Source organism: Astatotilapia calliptera, chromosome 11 (genome assembly GCF_900246225.1).
Source record: "Astatotilapia calliptera chromosome 11, fAstCal1.2, whole genome shotgun sequence".
Lineage (NCBI taxonomy): Eukaryota > Metazoa > Chordata > Actinopteri > Cichliformes > Cichlidae > Astatotilapia > Astatotilapia calliptera.
In genome coordinates this window covers 21,189,412-21,208,753 of record NC_039312.1, presented here as the reverse complement: position 1 = coordinate 21,208,753, position 19,342 = coordinate 21,189,412, and the positions used below count along the sequence as shown (strand labels likewise).

Genomic DNA, 19,342 nt, shown 5'->3' with positions numbered 1-19,342 from the left:
GGAGGGGCAGTAGTTACACTCAGTAGCACAGGAACAGAGCCAGAGAGAGAGAAAGAGAGGCAGGGACAACAACATTAGAAAGGTATAGTAATCATCCACAACTATTTTCGGTTGCAGATGATAAAGGATTGAGAAAGTTTATTCATGCAGGTCCATATGACAGAGAATATGCATGTTCTTTTAGTTTTCATATTATAATTTATATTTAATTGTGTTGTGGTTTGCAGTGTTTTGTGTTCTTTTCACTTTAAATTTGTGAAAGGAAAAAGCTGAAAATGTAAATAGTTAAAACTTGAAATGTGAATAGTTGATTTTTGTATTATATGATTTATTTATTACATTTTATGTGGAGTGAATAAATAAAAGTATATTTACGGTGGCCCCTAGAGACAAAGCACATACAAACTTCAAATCACGTACGAACTCTGAAGCATGTACAAACTCCAAAACACGTAAAAACACGTACAAACTCCAAAACACGTAAAAACTCCAAAACACGTAAAAACACGTACAAACTCCGAAGCACGTAAAAACTCAGAAGCACATAAAAACTCAAAACACGTACAAAAGAACAACAGAAGTGCTCCAGGATGCTGGGCGCAGTGTTGAGCCTTTGTTATCTTGTGGCTACACAAGCCAGCAAGTACCAATGACCGGATTTGGTGTGTGGTAATAACAGGTAAATGAACTTTTTTTTAAAATTATTTGAATATATATATGAGTGCCTGTGTATAAATACACAAACAATACACACATGCTTTCAATTGTGTAATTTAAGTGATCTAGTAGCTCTGCTTTGGAAGTTCAGTTCATGCTAGAAATGTGTTTTGGAGTTTGTACGTGTTTTGTCTCTAGGGGCCACCGCATATATTTATATATAAACATATATAAATAAAACCACTTGTTTTTACGTTAGTAATTCCTTTTGTGCATAATTTTATATTATTGTTAATAATAAATTAATTAAAGCAACAAAACAACCTGAAGAGCCGGTTCGGAGCCGAAAGAGCCAGCTCTTTTTAGTGAGCCGAACCGAAAGAGCCGGATCTCTAAAAAGAGCCGGAAATCCCATCACTAGTGAACAGGGGCAGGGTACAAAAGTAAATGAATGGGCAGGTGTGAGCTTTACTGCCACCTGATGGATATATGTTAATGCTGCACCTGTGGGTGCTGCCTTTGTCACGACGAAAACAATAACAACAGTGGATAAAATTCATCTTTATTTATCTTCATTCCAATGCAAAGTGTGTAAGGACGCTTAAAAAGCTCTTTATTAGGAATAATCGGAAATAAATTATTAAAGCGCGCAAACCCTACGTGATTAAACTTGTCAAATGGTAACAGCATGACTCTCCTCTGAGCATGTGTGTGTGTCAGAGCTTGCTGAAAGTAATCCTCGGCGGAGTCTCGGGCTGGAGGATGAGGGTGACTGTGGTGTTGAGGTCCTCTGAGGACGGCACGCTGAGATGGAAGCTAAGCAGGATCTAGACATGCAGAGAGGGAGGAGGCAGGAGAGTGGAGGGGTGGAAGCATCAAGAAAGAGAGGAAGAGAGAGCAGAGACGTTTACAGGGATTAAAATCATGCTACAGTGAGGGGCGGAATAGAAATAGGTGTATCTGCTCAAAATGCTACTTAGATTTTTTTCGTTTCTCTTCGGGTGAACTATAATTTAGTGAAACAAACTTTACTTCGCATTTATTTGAGAGATTTTCTTACTGGTTGAATAAACATATTCCATCTAAAGTTTTAGGATTTGAAAACAGTGTTAAACTTTACAATTTGTTTTTTTCCTCCATTGATCACCCTGTTTCCATGAAACATGAACCAATGAAGTTGCCCAACACTGCAGGAGGTTTCTTGTTATTAAAAGGGAGTTTTTCTTTCCCACTGTTGCAAATTGTTTGCCTGTAGTGATTGTTGATTGTTGGAGTTTCTCTGTTTTACTATAGGGCCTTCACCTTACAATATTAAGCACCTTGAGTCAGCTGTTCTTATGGTTTGGAACTATATAAATTCAAGTGTATTGAATTGAACTTGTTTATAACTAATGTTTATAACTATTAATGTAGCTATTATCTTCACTGTAGCCAGTAATGTAAAGTGGTCCTTATAGGGAACCGAATCATTAATTCACTGCAAAACAATGACTTATAAAGCACTGAGTGAACTGAAGTCTTCTATTCTTTTAAATGCACAGCTTTTACTTCTTACCAGCCTTATAACTGAGCTCTCATGTTTCCACTTCTTCCTGTCCTCTTGCATCATTGTCCTTTCACTTTCATCCCATCCCAAAACTTGCTTTCTTGCTTCCTTACTCTTCCCCTTTCACTTTTTTGCTGTCACTCACATGCATGAGAAAAAGTTGCATCTCGCTCTCAGCAATCCTCCTCCCGACACACTGCCTCGCCCCGAAGCCAAATGCCAGTGAGCGAAATCCTGCGGCTTCCACCCTTTGGCCCTCTTCTCTGCTCCACCGGCTGGGGTCAAAGCGCAGTGGATCCTCAAACACTTTTTCACTTCTCCCCATTGGGTAAATACAGGCCTGGACCAAAGTCTGAGGAGAATTTACCACCAAACGCATGTTAGTCAGATGAATGTATATGAATGTCTATGTGAGTGCAACAGAAAGAATCAGAGTTACAGTCCAAACACTCACCCCAGCAGGTATGTGGTAGTTCTGGAGAACGATGTCTCTGACTGGATACCGCTGCACTGTAATTCCCACCGGGTACAACCTAAACCAAAAGCAATCCAGACATTGAAAGCTTAAAATTTCTGACACATTACCTTTGAATCCTCCATTAGTTGAGTTGTCTGACATAATCAAGATTTCTGGTAATCAATTCTCATTTAGGTGCCTTTTGATAAACACAGACACTCAGACAGTTGATGATTTTTTTTTCCATACATGAGTTGAAGGAAAAATTAGTTTCTTCTTGTCTATATATAATATGTGTCATACATTAATTACTGTACAATATTCCTGTGTGAAATTTCCAGTGACAACTTTTGATTATTATTTAGAAAAACCCTGTAGCTAGCTAGGGTCAGGGTCATTACTGGTCGCATGAAGCGGATCTGGACCCTACAGAGGGTGCACAGGTAGTCCAGCTTAATTCTGTTGTTTTCGTTCAAATTCTTTGGTTTTTGATCAAATTCTGTTGTTTTCATTCAAATTCCGTTGTTTTCGTTCAAATTCTGTTGTTTTCATTAAAATTCCATTGTTTGTTCTCAAATTCTGTTCTTTTCATTGAAATTCCGTTGTTTTCATTCAAATGCTTTTGTTTTCATTCTAATTCTACTCTTTTTATTCACATTCTATTGTTTGTTTTAGAATTCTGTTGTTTTCATTAAAATTCCGTCGTTTTCATGTTAATTCCGTTGTTTTGATTCAAATTCTGTTGTTTGTTTTGAACCTCCATTGTTTTGATTCAAATTCCATTGTTTTGATTCAAATTCTGTTGTTTTCATTCAAATTCCATTGTTTTGATTCAAATTCTGTTCTGTTCATTCAAATTCCGTTGTTTTCATTCAAATTCCATTGTTTTGATTCAAATTCTGTTGTTTTCATTCAAATGCTTTTGTTTTCATTCTAATTCTACTCTTTTTATTCAAATTCTATTGTTTGTTTTAGAATTCTGTTGTTTTCATTCAAACTCTGTTCTATACATTCTAATTTCGTTGTTTTCATTCAAATTCTGTTCTTTTCATTGAAATTCCATTGTTTTCATTCAAATTCTGTTCTGTTCATTCAAATTCCGTTCTTTTCATTCAAATTCCATTGTTTCCATTCAAATTTTGTTGTTTTCATTCAAAATTCTGTTCTGTTCATTCTAATTCTGTTGTTTTCATTCAAATTCTGTTGTTTTCATTCAAATTCCGTTGTTTTCATTCTAATTCTGTTGTTTGTTTTAAACTTCCATTGTTTTCATTCAAATTCTGTTGTTTTCATTCAAATTCCATTGTTTTCATTCTAATTCTGTTGTTTTGATTTAAACTTCCATTGTTTTCATTCAAATTCCGTTGTTTTCATTAAAATTCCGTTGTTTTCATTCAAATTCTACTCTTTTTATTCAAATTCCATTGTTTGTTCTTAAATTCTGTTCTTTTCATTAAAATTCCGTTGTTTTCATGTTAATTCCGTTGTTTTCATTCTAATTATGTTGTTTTGATTCAAATTCCATTGTTTTCATTCTAATTCTGTTGTTTGTTTTAAACTTCCATTGTTTTCATTCAAATTCTGTTCTTTTCATTGAAATTCCGTTGTTTTCATTCAAATTCCTTTGTTTTGATTCAAATTCTGTTCTGTTCATTCTAATTCCGTTGTTTTCATTCAAACTCTGTTCTGTACATTCTAATTCCGTTGTTTTCATTCAAACTCTGTTGTTTTCATTCTAATTCTGTTGTTTGTTTTAAACTTCCATTGTTTTCATTCAAATTCTGTTCTTTTCATTGAAATTCCGTTGTTTTCATTCAAATTCTGTTCTTTTCATTGAAATTCCGTTGTTTTCATTCAAATGATTTTGTTTTCATTCTAATTCTACTCTTTTTATTCAAATTCCATTGTTTGTTCTTAAATTCCGTTGTTTTCATTCTAATTCTGTTGTTTGTTTTGAACCTCCATTGTTTTGATTCAAATTCCATTGTTTTGATTCAAATTCTGTTGTTTTCATTCAAATTCCATTGTTTTGATTCAAATTCTGTTCTGTTCATTCAAATTCCGTTGTTTTAATTCAAATTCCATTGTTTTGATTCAAATTCTGTTGTTTTCATTCAAATGCTTTTGTTTTCATTCTAATTCTACTCTTTTTATTCAAATTCTATTGTTTGTTTTAGAATTCTGTTGCTTTCATTCAAACTCTGTTCTATACATTCTAATTCCGTTGTTTTCATTCAAATTCTGTTCTTTTCATTGAAATTCCGTTGTTTTCATTCAAATTCTGTTCTGTTCATTCAAATTCCGTTGTTTTCATTCAAATTCCATTGTTTTCATTCTAATTCTGTTGTTTGTTTTAAACTTCCATTGTTTCCATTCAAATTTTGTTGTTTTCATTCAAAATTCTGTTCTGTTCATTCTAATTCTGTTGTTTTCATTCAAATTCTGTTGTTTTCATTCAAATTCCGTTGTTTTCATTCTAATTCTGTTGTTTGTTTTAAACTTCCATTGTTTTCATTCAAATTCTGTTGTTTTCATTCAAATTCCGTTGTTTTCATTCTAATTCTGTTGTTTGTTTTAAACTTCCATTGTTTTCATTCAAATTCTGTTGTTTTCATTCAAATTCCATTGTTTTCATTCTAATTCTGTTGTTTGTTTTAAACTTCCATTGTTTTCATTCAAATTCCGTTGTTTTCATTAAAATTCCGTTGTTTTCATTCAAAATCTACTCTTTTTATTCAAATTCCGTTGTTTTCATGTTAATTCCGTTGTTTTCATTCTAATTCTGTTGTTTTGATTCAAATTCCATTGTTTTCATTCTAATTCTGTTGTTTGTTTTAAACTTCCATTGTTTTCATTCAAATTCTGTTCTTTTCATTGAAATTCCGTTGTTTTCATTCAAATTCCTTTGTTTTGATTCAAATTCTGTTCTGTTCATTCTAATTCCGTTGTTTTCATTCAAACTCTGTTCTGTACATTCTAATTCCGTTGTTTTCATTCAAATTCCATTGTTTTCATTCTAATTCTGTTGTTTGTTTTAAAATTCCATTGTTTTCATTCTAATTCTGTTGTTTGTTTTGAACCTCCATTGTTTTGATTCAAATTCCATTGTTTTGATTCAAATTCTGTTGTTTTCATTCAAATTCCATTGTTTTGATTCAAATTCTGTTCTGTTCATTCAAATTCCGTTGTTTTAATTCAAATTCCATTGTTTTGATTCAAATTCTGTTGTTTTCATTCAAATGCTTTTGTTTTCATTCTAATTCTACTCTTTTTATTCAAATTCTATTGTTTGTTTTAGAATTCTGTTGCTTTCATTCAAACTCTGTTCTATACATTCTAATTCCGTTGTTTTCATTCTAATTCTGTTCTTTTCATTGAAATTCCATTGTTTTCATTCAAATTCTGTTCTGTTCATTCTAATTCCGTTGTTTTCATTCAAATTCCATTGTTTTCATTCTAATTCTGTTGTTTGTTTTAAACTTCCATTGTTTCCATTCAAATTTTGTTGTTTTCATTCAAAATTCTGTTCTGTTCATTCTAATTCTGTTGTTTTCATTCAAATTCTGTTGTTTTCATTCAAATTCCGTTGTTTTCATTCTAATTCTGTTGTTTGTTTTAAACTTCCATTGTTTTCATTCAAATTCTGTTGTTTTCATTCAAATTCCGTTGTTTTCATTCTAATTCTGTTGTTTGTTTTAAACTTCCATTGTTTTCATTCAAATTCTGTTGTTTTCATTCAAATTCCATTGTTTTCATTCTAATTCTGTTGTTTGTTTTAAACTTCCATTGTTTTCATTCAAATTCCGTTGTTTTCATTAAAATTCCGTTGTTTTCATTCAAATTCTACTCTTTTTATTCAAATTCCGTTGTTTTCATGTTAATTCCGTTGTTTTCATTCTAATTCTGTTGTTTTGATTCAAATTCCATTGTTTTCATTCTAATTCTGTTGTTTGTTTTAAACTTCCATTGTTTTCATTCAAATTCTGTTCTTTTCATTGAAATTCCGTTGTTTTCATTCAAATTCCTTTGTTTTGATTCAAATTCTGTTCTGTTCATTCTAATTCCGTTGTTTTCATTCAAACTCTGTTCTGTACATTCTAATTCCGTTCTTTTCATTCAAATTCCATTGTTTTCATTCTAATTCTGTTGTTTGTTTTAAAATTCCATTGTTTTCATTCAAATTCTGTTCTTTTCATTGAAATTCCGTTGTTTTCATTCAAATTCTGTTCTTTTCATTGAAATTCCGTTGTTTTCATTCAAATTCCTTTGTTTTGATTCAAATTCTGTTCTGTTCATTCTAATTCCGTTGTTTTCATTCAAACTCTGTTCTGTACATTCTAATTCCGTTGTTTTCATTCAAATTCCATTGTTTTCATTCTAATTCTGTTGTTTGTTTTAAAATTCCATTGTTTTCATTCAAATTCTGTTGTTTTCATTCAAATTCCATTGTTTTCATTCAAATTCTGTTCTTTTCATTGAAATTCCGTTGTTTTCATTCAAATGATTTTGTTTTCATTCTAATTCTACTCTTTTTATTCAAATTCCATTGTTTGTTCTTAAATTCTGTTGTTTTCATTAAAATTCCGTTGTTTTCATGTTAATTCCGCTGTTTTCATTCTAATTCTGTTGTTTGTTTTAAACTTCCATTGTTTTCATTCAAATTCTGTTGTTTTCATTCAAATTCCATTGTTTTGATTCAAATTCTGTTGTTTTGATTCAAATTGGGGGAAAAAATGGAAAAAGGCCGCTGTGTAATCCATTCATTTCAACAAAGTAACTGTATTCTAATTATCGCTGCTTAAACAGTAACTGTAGCAGAATACAGTTACTCATATTTTGTATTTTAAATACCTAAGGCGGGTACAGGTATTCCATTACTCCCCAACACTGGCCGCAAATAACATTAATTAGTAATTGCCAATTGATAACAGCAACTTTTCACCAGATACTCGGTGCTTTTTGAGGTAATGTAAGGTAAACTGTTAACAAAAACTGTTTCTGAGTTTGTCTAACTCTAACAGATATTTTCATTGTTTAAAATTGGCATAGATGTACTTAATTAAACAGGGCAGCGTTTCTCTGTATGTACACAAGCTTCAATAATTTTCTCACTTTAATGAAACTTGTGAAAAAAAAGAAATGTCTTCATGCCTCTCTAATTTTATTCTATTGTCTTTCGCTTTACATATTCATGTGTAAATTTGTTCTTCTCACCTGTTTCGCATGTCTTTAGTATTCAGCACAACCTTGTTTTCTGTTATGCACATAACATAATATCATAGCCAGAAGTAGAGATTAGAGGTCACCATCTTTATATTCTTTTAAACAGAAGCAAACACTTTAACAAATTATTTTTATGTATTATGGATTTGACGCAGTATTTTTTCATCTTGTTTAAGGAATAAGTCTTTATAATAAAAATTATTATTTGCTGTATTTTACAAAGGCATAATTGTCATTAATTGTAACAATGAAACAGCGGTGATCAGCAGTGACTTATTGAAGAAGCATAGGACCTTTAGTTCAAGGAACATTTTTCACTTATCTAGAATGTTCTTTAAAGCCACCAAAAACTTGGCAAAGCAGTCCTCTTGTTTTTGAAAAACAATGGCCGTTTTTACATATAAAACTAGACTGGCCGATGGCGCGTTATGGCAGCCTCGCTTTTGTCAGTCTGCCCCAGGGCAGCTGTGGCTACAACTGTAGCTTGCCTCCACCAGTGAGTGAATGAATAGTGGAATTGTACAGCACTTTGAGGGCCCCAAAAAGCGCCATATAAATGCAATCCATTATTATTATTATTATTATTATTATTATTATTAAAAATTCAATTCAATTTTATTTATATAGCGCCAAATCACAACAAAAGTCGCCTCAAGGCGCTTCATAGGTACAGCGAAAAACCCAACAATCATATGACCCCCTATGAGCAAGCACTTTGGCGACAGTGGGAAGGAAAAACTCCCTTTTAACAGGAAGAAACCTCCGGCAGAACCAGGCTCAGGGAGGGGCGGCCATCTGCTGCGACTGGTTGAGGTGAGAGAAGGAAAACAGGATGAAAGACATGCTGTGGAAGAGAGACAGAGGTTAATAACAGATATGATTCAATGCCGAGAGGTCTATTAATACATAGTGAGTGAGAAAGGTGACTGGAAAGGAAAGGAAAAACTCAATGCATCATGGAAATCCCCGGCAGCCTACGTCTATTGCAGCATAACTAAGGGAGGATTCAGGGTCACCTGGTCCAGCCCTAACTATATGCTTTAGCAAAAAGGAAAGTTTTAAGCCTAATCTTGAAAGTAGAGATAGTGTCTGTCTCCCGAATCCAAACTGGAAGCTGGTTCCACAGAAGAGGGGCCTGAAAACTGAAGGCTCTGCCTCCCATTCTACTTTTAAATACTCTAGGAACAACAAGTAGGCCTGCAGAGCGAGAGCGAAGTGCTCTAAAAGGGTGATATGGTACTACAAGGTCATTAAGATAAGACGGGGCCTGATTATTTAAGACCTTGTGTGTGAGGAGCAGGATTTTGAATTCAATTCTGGATTTAACAGGAAGCCAATGAAGGGAAGCCAAAACAGGAGAAATATGCTCTCTCTTTCTGGTCCCTGTCAGTACTCTTGCTGCAGCATTGTGGATTAGCTGAAGGCTTTTTAGGGAGTTTTTAGGACATTCTGATAATAATGAATTACAGCAGTCCAGCCTGGAAGTAATAAATGCATGAACTAGTTTTTTAGCGTCACTAAGAGACAGGAGATTTCTAACTTTAGAGACATTGCGCAAATGGAAGAAAGCAGTCTTACATATTTGTTTGATATGTGCGTTGAAGGACATGTCCTTGTCAAAAATGACTCCAAGGTTCCTCACAGCATTACCGGAGGCCAAGGTAATGCCATCCAGAATAAGAATCTGGTTAGATACCATATTTCTAAGATTTTCAGGGCCGAGTACAATAACCTCAGTTTTATCTGAATTAAGAAGCAGAAAGTTAGCGGCCATCCAGGTCTTTATGTCTTTAAGACATTCCTGCAGTTTAACTAATTGTGTGTTACCTGGCTTCATGGATAGATAGACCTGGGTGTCATCTGCATAGCAGTGAAAATGTATGCTATGTCTTCTAATGATGCTGCCTAAGGGAAGCATGTATAATGTAAACAGAATTGGTCCTAGCACTGAACCCTGTGGAACTCCATAATTAACCTCAGTGTGTGAAGAGGACTCTCCATTTACATGCACAAATTGGAGTCTATTACCGGTAGATAGATATGATACAAACCACTGCAGTGCAGTACCTGTAATACCTGCAGCATGTTCTAATCGCTCTAATAGGATATTATGGTCGACAGTATCGAATGCTGCACTAAGGTCTAGCAGGACAAGCACAGAGATGAGTCCACTGTCAGAGGCCATAAGATCATTTGTAACCTTCACTAAAGCTGTTTCTGTGCTGTGATAGCTGTTTGACAACTACTCTTTCAAGGATTTTTGATATGAAAGTGTCAGGGTCCTGGGACTGGGCGACCCAGGATCCCTGAGCAGTCATGTATTATATTATTATTATTATTATTGTTGTGTATTTTGGTGTTGCTCCCCCTCCCCCTGTGCTTGTGTATATGTGTGTGTGGGTGGCTGAGCACTTGTTTATAGGCGGCGTCAGGCCTGGAGGGTGTGGCCCTGCAAGGGGACTGGCCACACCCGAAGCCACACACCTGCTGCTGATCAGGCCTCGTCGGGGGAGCTACTTAAGAGAGTCTTGGAGCTCCCACCGACGCGGGATCATTGCTTGGGACTCCACGTTAGTTACCCAGTTTAGGTTTTGGTCGTGTAGTGTATGCCTGCCATTGTTCAGTGTCCTGACTGCTGCCGCTATTGTTTCCCGCAGGAGGAGCGTGGAGGGCTTAAGGAGCAGCGAGCACCGGGAGTGCAGACACGGGAGCAGAGAGCACTTGGAGGACACGACACGGGAGTCTGGGGAGAAACACGGGGATTTATTGTTGTTTGATATCACCCTCTGTAAATAAACACTGTCTATACGTAGAGCACCGCGCCTGGGTCCTCCTTCCCCACTCCTTCCACGGTGTGCCATGCCACACCGTGACAGAATGATCCCGCCACGTATGGACCCAGCGGTCTCTGAGGAGAGGCTCAGGAGGGAGGTTATGGACAGGGTTTACAGACTCTGTGAGTTATGGTGGGAGAAGCCCGCGGAAGGTTTGCGTCGCGCCGTGGAGAGGCGGCTGCAGGAGACGCTTTTTAAATTTCCCTGGCTGGTTGACGACCTTAATCCTGTCGTCTTGGACTTCTTACTTTCCACCCTCCACCTCCACTCTCCTCCTCAGGCTGCTCACCGGCCCGGACAGCTGGTGGATTCACAGCCTGAGACGCCGGCCCCGACGTCTACACGAAAACGACGTTCACGCCCCCGGCGTTCCTCACCACAGCCACATCCACGGACATCTCAAGAGCCGGCTGTGGTGAGTAGTACGGACAATTTTCCATTTCCCTCACCATCTGTGTTTGTGTCTGCAGTGGACGAGCTAACAACGCAGGTAACGTCACCTTGATCTGAGGTCGCTACACCACCCGCTGCTTCACCATCTGCAGCTGTACCTCCGCCACCGTTTCGTCTGCCTGCAGCCACCATCCTGATTTCTTTTTCACTGCCAGCTGCGGAGCCCTGCGAGCCGGAGCAGGAGCTCGGAGAGCCGGAGGAGCTCAGCGAGCTGGAGGAGCCCGCACCGCCAGCTGAGGAGCTCAGCGAGCTGGGAGAGCCCGCACCGCCAGCTGAGGAGCTCAGCGAGCTGGAGGAGCCCGCACCACCAGCTGAGGAGCTCAGCGAGCCGGAGGGGCTCAGCGAGCCGGAGGAGCTCAGCGGGCAGGAGGGGCTTAGCGAGCTGGAGGAGCCCGCACCGCCAGCTGAGGAGCTCAGCGAGCTGGTGGAGCTCAGTGAGCCGGAGGGGCTCAGCGAGCCGGAGGAGCCCGCACCGCCAGCTGAGGGGCTCAGCGAGCCGGAGCGGGAGCAGTTCGGCGTGCCGGAGGAGCTCGGCGTGCCGGTGGAGCTAGTCGAGCCGGAGGAGCTCGGCGAGCCTGTGGAGCCCGCGCTGCCACCGGAGGAGCTCGGAGGTCCGGAGAGACCCGCTCAGCCTGAACTGGAGGTCGGCAAGTCAGACGGATCATCGCGTCTAGCGCGCCCTCCACGCCAGCTACGCCCAGCGCGTCTGCGTCAGCGACCGGCGTGTCAGCGACCGGCGTGTCACCGTTGTTCACCGGAGCTGCGCCGCCACCACTGGATTCGGGGCAGGCCGCCTGGGGAGCAGCGCCGCCGTCGTCGGACCCGGGACAGGCCGCCGGAGGGGCAGCAGCGCCGCCACCGCCACTGGATCCCGGGCAGGCCGCCTGGGGAGCAGCGCCGCCGCCGTCAGACCCGGGGCAGGCCGCCGGAGGAGCAGCAGCGCCGCCACCGCCACTGGATCCCGGGCAGGCCGCCTGGGGAGCAGCGCCGCCGTTACTGGACCCGGGACTCGCCACCGGAGGGGCAGCAGTGCCGCCGCCACTGGAGCTGTGGCAGGCCCCCGGAACAGTTTTGCTGCTGCTGCCGGACCCGTGGCCGTCCGCCGGAGCGGCAATGTCGCCGCCTTTGGACTCGAGGTAGGCCCCCTGAACTCTTTTGTTATGTTGATGGGCCGCCTGAGACTGTTTTGTGGCGTTTTTTCTTTTTGTTGCTCCGCTGCTGGATGCGCGGTCGGTCTCTGGGACGGTGACCTTGGGGGGGTTGTTTTCTTTGGTTGTTTTTGCTTGTTTTGATTCTGTGTAATCAATTATTGTAAATGTAAATGTTATCAGGAAATGATCAGACAGGAGAGGGTTTTCAGGAAACACTGTTAAATGTTCAGTTTCTATGCCATATGTTAACACAAGATCTAGAGTGTGATTAAAGTGGTGGGTGGGTTCTTTTACATTTTGAGAGAAGCCAATTGAGTCTAATAACAGATTAAATGCCATGTTGAGGCTGTCATTTTTAGCATCAACATGGATGTTAAAATCACCCACAATAATTATTTTATCTGAGCTGAGCACTACATCAGATAAAAAGTCTGAGGAATCAGACAGAAACTCTGTGTAAGGCCCAGGTGGACGATAGATGATAACAAGTAAGACTGGTTTCTGAGTTTTACAGCTGGGTTGGACAAGGTTAAGCATCAGGTTTTCAAATGAATTAAAAGTCTGTCTTGGTCTTTCGTTAATTAATAGGCTGGTGTGAAAAATTGCTGCCACACCGCCCCCTCGGCCTGTGCTTCGGGATTTCTGGTAGTTAGACACAGTCTCAATGGAGATTTTTCAATGGGTTTTTGGGGGGTAGCAAGAGGAGAGAAGCTGCAGAGAGGCGTAAGACTGCAACTCTGCTTCCTGGTCCCAACTCTGGTCATATTTTGGGGGGTTTAATAAATTTGTCCATATTTCTAGAAATGAGAGCTGCTCCATCCAAAGTGGGATGGATGCCGTCTCTCCTAACAAGACCAGGTTTCCTCCAGAAGGTTTGCCAATTATCTATGAAGCCCACATCGTTTCTGAACTCCTCCAGAATGCCACATCAGTACGTGAGACTGCCAGGTGTTGTATATGCTTGTTTGTGCAAGGAGGAACAGGATGAGCACTGCCAGAGTTACAAAATGACTTCCAGCAGGTCACCGGTGTGAATGTCTCTGACTAAACAATCAGAAACCGACTTCATGAGAGTTGCCCGAGGGTCCGATGTCCTGCAGTGGGGCCTGTGCTGACTGCACAGAATGCCAGAATTGACAGGCCAATCACTGATGCCCTGTGTATTTCGCCATGAGAACATGTGACAGACATGTGCTCAGGGTGAACCTGAGAATCCATAGAAAACATTATACTGCCTGTAACATTGTTCAGCATTGACTGGTTTGGTGGTGGGTCAGTGATGCACTGCTCCAGATTAAGGAGATCTCCCAGTACACCATCCATCGTCTCATTAGGACCATGGGTACCAGCACATGGGGACAACATAAACTACAGAGTTTGAGATGCTGCAATGAAATTTTTGGCAAACATTCGTGGAAAAAACATACAGGAGTCACATGTCAGCAGATCCACAGTGCTTCGGAGTGACATGTGAATGAAAATATGTGAGCATTAGGACGTGTATTAGAGGTGCCCTCCACTGTGTGGGCACTGGAGACAGATGTAAGGACAGACTGCAGAGATGTGTATGTGTAGGTGCCGTTCTCATTTATTTTCCATGTGCAAACAAATGGATATAAGAGACCATGTGCAGTCAGATTCTTGACGTGTTTACCTGAGGACCTCTTTGATTGTGCCTTTAAGAAGTGGTGCCCCCTGCAGGGCTTTGTGAGGATCCCCACCAGCCTGTGCCCACGACACCCTCACCTGCTGCCTAACGCTCTCCTGCACCTCAGGGTTGCGTCCCAGCTCAAACAGAGCAAACTGCAGGGGTACTGCTGTCTGAAGAGAGGATAGGATGAGACGTGACACAGAATTAGGTATAGAGACCCAGGCTAAGTCAGGCTATCACACATATTGGCACACACACACACACACCAACACACGCACCGTATCCACCCCTCCAGCCATCAGCTCAGTGATGTTGGCTTTGATGAGGTCCAAAGATAGCTGCCCTTTCTCCATGAGTTGCCCCAGAACTCCAGTGTACTGGCTTCCAGCAGTCCCAGCCGGAGATGCTCTATCCAGGGAGGTTGACAAGCGCTGGTACCCCCTCTGGATCCTCGCCTCCGCTGGAAGACAAACAGTCAGGTTGTGGAAGTGAAAGGACAAAGAAGCATGCTGATGCTGATATGATGCTCTTGCGATTATGGCCCTTTCCTACCATGACTGAAGATGTGGTCCCAAGCAGTGGCGTGCTGGGTCCACAGGGGAGCACCCATGCGCAACAGTAAGCGAGGGGGCAGGTAGAGGAGAGGAGGAGTGGTTGTTAGCATTCGCTCCACGGCCCAGATGAACTTCTGAGATTCCAGGGAGGGGGATGAGGAGAAGAGGCCAATACGCTCTCCGTAGAGCACGTGGCAGCTAGCTAGAGAGGGAGGAAGGGAGGAAAAGAAAGAGGTATAGGCGGGTTAAGATGAGATAGATGACTGATGACCTAAAACATGAGCAAGCAAAGGACTTAAAAATAAATAAACTATTAAACTTCATGGAGGATTACATTGACCTTTGTCTTGAATGTCTCTATGTGTCATCAATTTATTAATCTTTTCCAAATAACAGTTAAACAATTTCAAAAATGCACTTTATTTTTTCTTATTTATGTAAAAACAAACAAAAATAGACCCCTTTTAATATAGATCTCCCCACGGTGCGCATGATGTTTCCCAATCAAACATGTTCAAGTTATATTAACACGACATCAGCGACTGGAGTAGAGTTTCTTACTCCGGCTTAGCACTTGGTTTCTTGTGCTGGGCTCCATTAGGAGCAGAGCAGCGTGACTCAAAGTCATCAGCTCTCCCCCCCTTCCCACTCGCATACACACAGATGCAAACAAGTATACACTGAGTCATACAGGCTTTCACACTTGCGAACATGGAATACAGCAGATAGGCACATGAAAGGAGCAGACCTGCTGAAATAACGCTGGAGCTTTGATCATCTTTGTTGCCATTTCTATTTTTAAAGGTGCATGTTCTCTTTGACCTCCTACACCCAGAGTACGCTAAGAGACGCCTGGGGATAGGATGAGGTTCGGTTCTCATGTTAGGTGTGAATATTTTAGAATTAAAGGACAGAGAGAGCAGCAGCACTGATCTATTTGCGTTTTCTTCTTCTTCTTCTTCTTTTTTTGAAGATTTTAAAGAGGTGATGCTCCTGCAGATTGTGTAATTCCTCTGACGTCAGAAACTGGCGCAGCTTACATCAGCATTTGTGAGTCAATGCATAGACCTGATAGTTAGGCTGAATGAAAGCCTGTCAAAACGGGGAAGCGACATGAATCCGTGGCCTTCCATCCCTCGGGGCTTCAAGGTCGATCACTGCCGCATGAAAAATTAGACTTGACATTTATGGGATGTTTCTGTCAAACACCCATCATTTCACACCTCTCCACACTTTTCCAACATAGAAAAAGAAAGTCTACTTTTTTGGCTTCATTTTAAATAAACAGGAATTAATGAATACTCATTTTACAAGCTGTAAAATGACACTTAGAGATACACAAAGGTCTCATATCATGGGGCTGATGACCTCTAACCTTCCAGTGCAAAACGAAAAAGGTCAGGACTGGGATCGATGGTAAGAACGCATTTTCCCTTCTCTCCTCTTCCCTCCTTTTCCATTCTTGTCTGCAGCATTTGACAGAAATCCTTCGCCACCTCATCAAGGAGAGGGAGAAAGCGTTTTACTGCTGCACTCATCATCACCTCCTTGTTCAGCTGCAGACGGTCAGCTCTCCACTCTTCCCCATTCCTGTGGAGAGAAAGGTGCACGCTAAGCATTAAAATGAGCTTATTTCATATCTGCTCAGTCACTGTGAAATAAAATAAGGACATCGTGTTCAAGTCTGACTCCCAGTCAGACTTATCATTGTCTAAACATGAATTCAAAGAAAGCCAGATTGAGAGAAGTCTCTTTTTTTGGTGCTTGACCTCTTCCCAAACACACGTCTACCTTTACCCAAACGTTGCAATAGTTAATATGCAACAAAGAAAGTTTTCATAGGACACGAGATAATCAGGTGCAAAAATAAGTACACCTTTACTGGTAAATGGTAAATGGCCTGCATTTGTATAGCGCTTTTCTAGTCCCTAAGGACCCCAAAGCGCTTCACACTACATTCAGTCATTCACCCATTCACACACACATTCACACACTGGCGATGGCAAGCTACGTTGTAGCCACAGCTGCCCTGGGGCGCACTGACAGAGGCGAGGCTGCCGGACACTGGCGCCACCGGGCCCTCTGACCACCACCAGTAGGCAAACATGGGGTTAGTATCTTGCCCAAGGATATTTGGCATGCAGCCAGGAGGCAGCCTGGGATCGAACCACCAACCTTCTGATTAGTGGCTGACCTGCTCTGCCACTTGAGCTACAGCCACCCCATTACTGCTTCCATAGGAATGAGGAGTGAGCTGATCTGGAGCAGTCAGGTGTGTTAACACAATGCCACAGTCCTCCCGGGACTGGATGTCCCTGCAAATTCACCCCAAGGTCAGATTATGCAATGTTCACAGAAAAAAACCAAGAGATACATCTCGTCTCTACATTCGTCTCTCTAAAAAAGAACATGACAGCACAGTTTCGGTTTGCAAAGTTAAATCTGAACAACACAAGGTTTCTGGAACAATGTCCTTTTGGAGAGAGTAGAGCTGTTTTGCCAGAAAGCACAGCACCACATTTGGAAAAAAACAAACTTAGTAGATCAGCACAAACACCGTCTGGCGCGGTGTTGGAGGCATGATCTTTGGGCTCGTTTTGCAGGCTCTCAAATTCCCACAAGCAACTGAACTGAATCGATTTTGTAAAGAAGATAGGGGGGAAATTCCCCCACAACACTGTGAGAGAGTGAGACAATCATGCAAACACCAACACAAAGCAAAAGTCATTACTTGAAGTTGTGGCTGCTAAAGGTCATTACAAGCTACTCTGTCACAGGACTGCTCAGAATCCAGAGAAAACTTCCTTTTCCTGAAGACAGTGGGGGATTATCATGTTTAACAGGTACAAACACGTAGCTAACAACTCGTCACTCGTGACAACAGCCATCTTTAAATAGCTGAATTATATTAATCAGTTCATTTAAAGTGTATAGCATTTTCTTAAATGCACAGCTCTTACATGTGCAGTTAAACCACAGCGTGTTTCTGTGGTTGAGTGAAAGCAAATTAAAGTCTGTTAAAAGAGAACTGATGACTTTGAAAATTCTGATGTAAAACAATAAGAAAAAAGAATTCACTGTTTGAATTATGAAAAATATTTCAGTCCACTGGGATTTCTCAGCCTAGTTTTGGTCTTTTTTTAAAGTCGCATGAGAGTTCCAGCTTTATGGGGGTGACACTAAATCTGAATCAGTGGCTACAAACTTCCAGCAGCCTTTACCACTCAACCCTTTACAGCCATGAGTTTTTGTGTGCGTTTGCATGAGTTCATGGTTCAGGATTTAAAAGCTTAAAATATTGAAAATATTGAATTAGAAAATGTCTGAATGCACTAATATTAGAACTTTTAAAAGGACCTTTATGTCAGAACCAACAACCGAACAACACACACAGTATAAGGATGTCTAGAGACCTCTTTTTGTGTATAATTTTAAATATTATATATAATCTCTATGGTGACCACAGCCTTTGCAGTGCGCTCCATTTAGTTGTTCTAATATTCCAATAAGAAATGAGAAAACTTCATCTTTTGCTTTAATTTTGCATTTTCTCCTTATAATTATAATCTCATTGGAAAAGCTGTTCTTTTAGGGCTGAAATTTCGCTGCATTTTGTTGTTGTTTTATGAACAACCTCAGTCTGCTTTTTAAAGTCATAATTATTGCTTGTTATCTGTGTTTCACACCAGAGTGCTGTACCTTCACAGTGATGTTTTACCATCTCTCAGTCAAATGTATGAGCAGGAAGCAACTAAGAAACTAAATGATGAACAAAAACTTTCCACGCCTGATTAAATTACCCCCCCCCCCACCCCCCAAAAGACACGATGATGGTACAAGTGATTACATTCATGTGCACACACCCACATGGAGTTGTTTCCATCCCTCGAGGGAACATTGAAATGATTTAGTCAAATTTTGACTCTTAAATTTTAATCAGTAGAATAATGGGATTTTACCCACGGAGGGGAGAGGAGTCTCCATCGTGTGACTGCTTGCACAGATGCATATCACCACTTCACGAGTAATTTAAAACACACATGTGGAACTGACTTGAGGAAGATGCCCTTGCTGTGGTTGCGTATTTCCCGGTGTGTCGCCCAGGGCTGCAGGGTCATCCGTTGGGGGTGCAGACCCTCTGACTTAAAGAGCTCACTGACGTCAGATGGGAGCATGATGTTCACGCTGCTTAGGGTGCCGAGCTTTTCTCTATTGCAGTCACACAGAGAGACAGAAAGGATATTTGGTAAGCACACGAACATACTGAAGAACGTTTTAAGCTTTAAACTTCCCTCTACCTGTAGATGGGTCCGAGCGTGTTGAAGGTCCTCTCCATGTGCTTGTGAAGCTGCTGGAAGCGATTTTCTCTCCAGAATTTCAGCAGGTTGAGCCATCCATTCCTCCCAGTGTGAGGGATCTCCTCAAAACTCCGCATCCCTTTCACTACTCTTTTCCCGCCTTCTAGCTTTCCATGCATCACAGTCCCTGCTGCAGTCACACAAAGACCCTTTTGAGGTGCAACACCAAAAAACACATTTCTGGACCCACAAGAGCCCTTCGCTTTGATACCCGCAGTCACTCGTGTGGACATGCTGGCTCTGGTCTGAGTGAGCTGTGCCAGGCGGTCTCATCCAGAGTTGTGACACTTCTTGTTTGGTGTCGTCTCTGCAGGGCTCATTCTTTCCCTCCTCCAACGCTAAAATTCACCCTTGAATGAGATTTCGTGCTGACAGGAGTTTGATGATTTATAAATCTGAGCATCAGAGTTCAAGAGAAACACAACAGAGCCAGAATTTCAGGTTGACTGCACAAAAAA

The 19,342-nt window shown here is 40.9% G+C and overlaps 1 protein-coding gene across 1 annotated transcript; it reads right to left on the bottom strand.

Moving 5' to 3' along the window:
• Window positions 1–1,203: 1,203 nt before the first annotated feature.
• cyp11c1 (cytochrome P450, family 11, subfamily C, polypeptide 1) lies at window positions 1,204–19,200 on the bottom strand. Its single transcript, XM_026185374.1, has 9 exons — window positions 18,825–19,200; window positions 18,580–18,735; window positions 15,902–16,116; window positions 14,525–14,728; window positions 14,251–14,432; window positions 13,976–14,142; window positions 2,658–2,736; window positions 2,349–2,555; window positions 1,204–1,484 (listed from the first exon to the last, which is right to left on the bottom strand). Exons 1-9 carry the CDS (start codon window positions 19,115–19,117, stop codon window positions 1,374–1,376), a joined length of 1,614 nt encoding a protein of 537 aa, XP_026041159.1. The 5' UTR covers window positions 19,118–19,200; the 3' UTR covers window positions 1,204–1,373.
• Between the last annotated feature and the right edge of the window lie 142 nt (window positions 19,201–19,342).

What these genes read in the sequence shown, in the direction of transcription:
- cyp11c1 (XM_026185374.1), bottom strand. Translation starts at nt 19,117, where the DNA reads ATGTCCACACGAGTGACTGCGGGTATCAAAGCGAAGGGCTCTTGTGGG. An exon ending in ACTACCACATACCTGCTGGG is followed by an intron (nt 2,556 to 2,657) that starts GTGAGTGTTTGG and finishes AATTCTCCTCAG; the next exon opens with ACTTTGGTCCAGGCCTGTAT. An exon ending in TGCAACTTTTTCTCATGCAT is followed by an intron (nt 1,485 to 2,348) that starts GTGAGTGACAGC and finishes CTGCATGTCTAG; the next exon opens with ATCCTGCTTAGCTTCCATCT.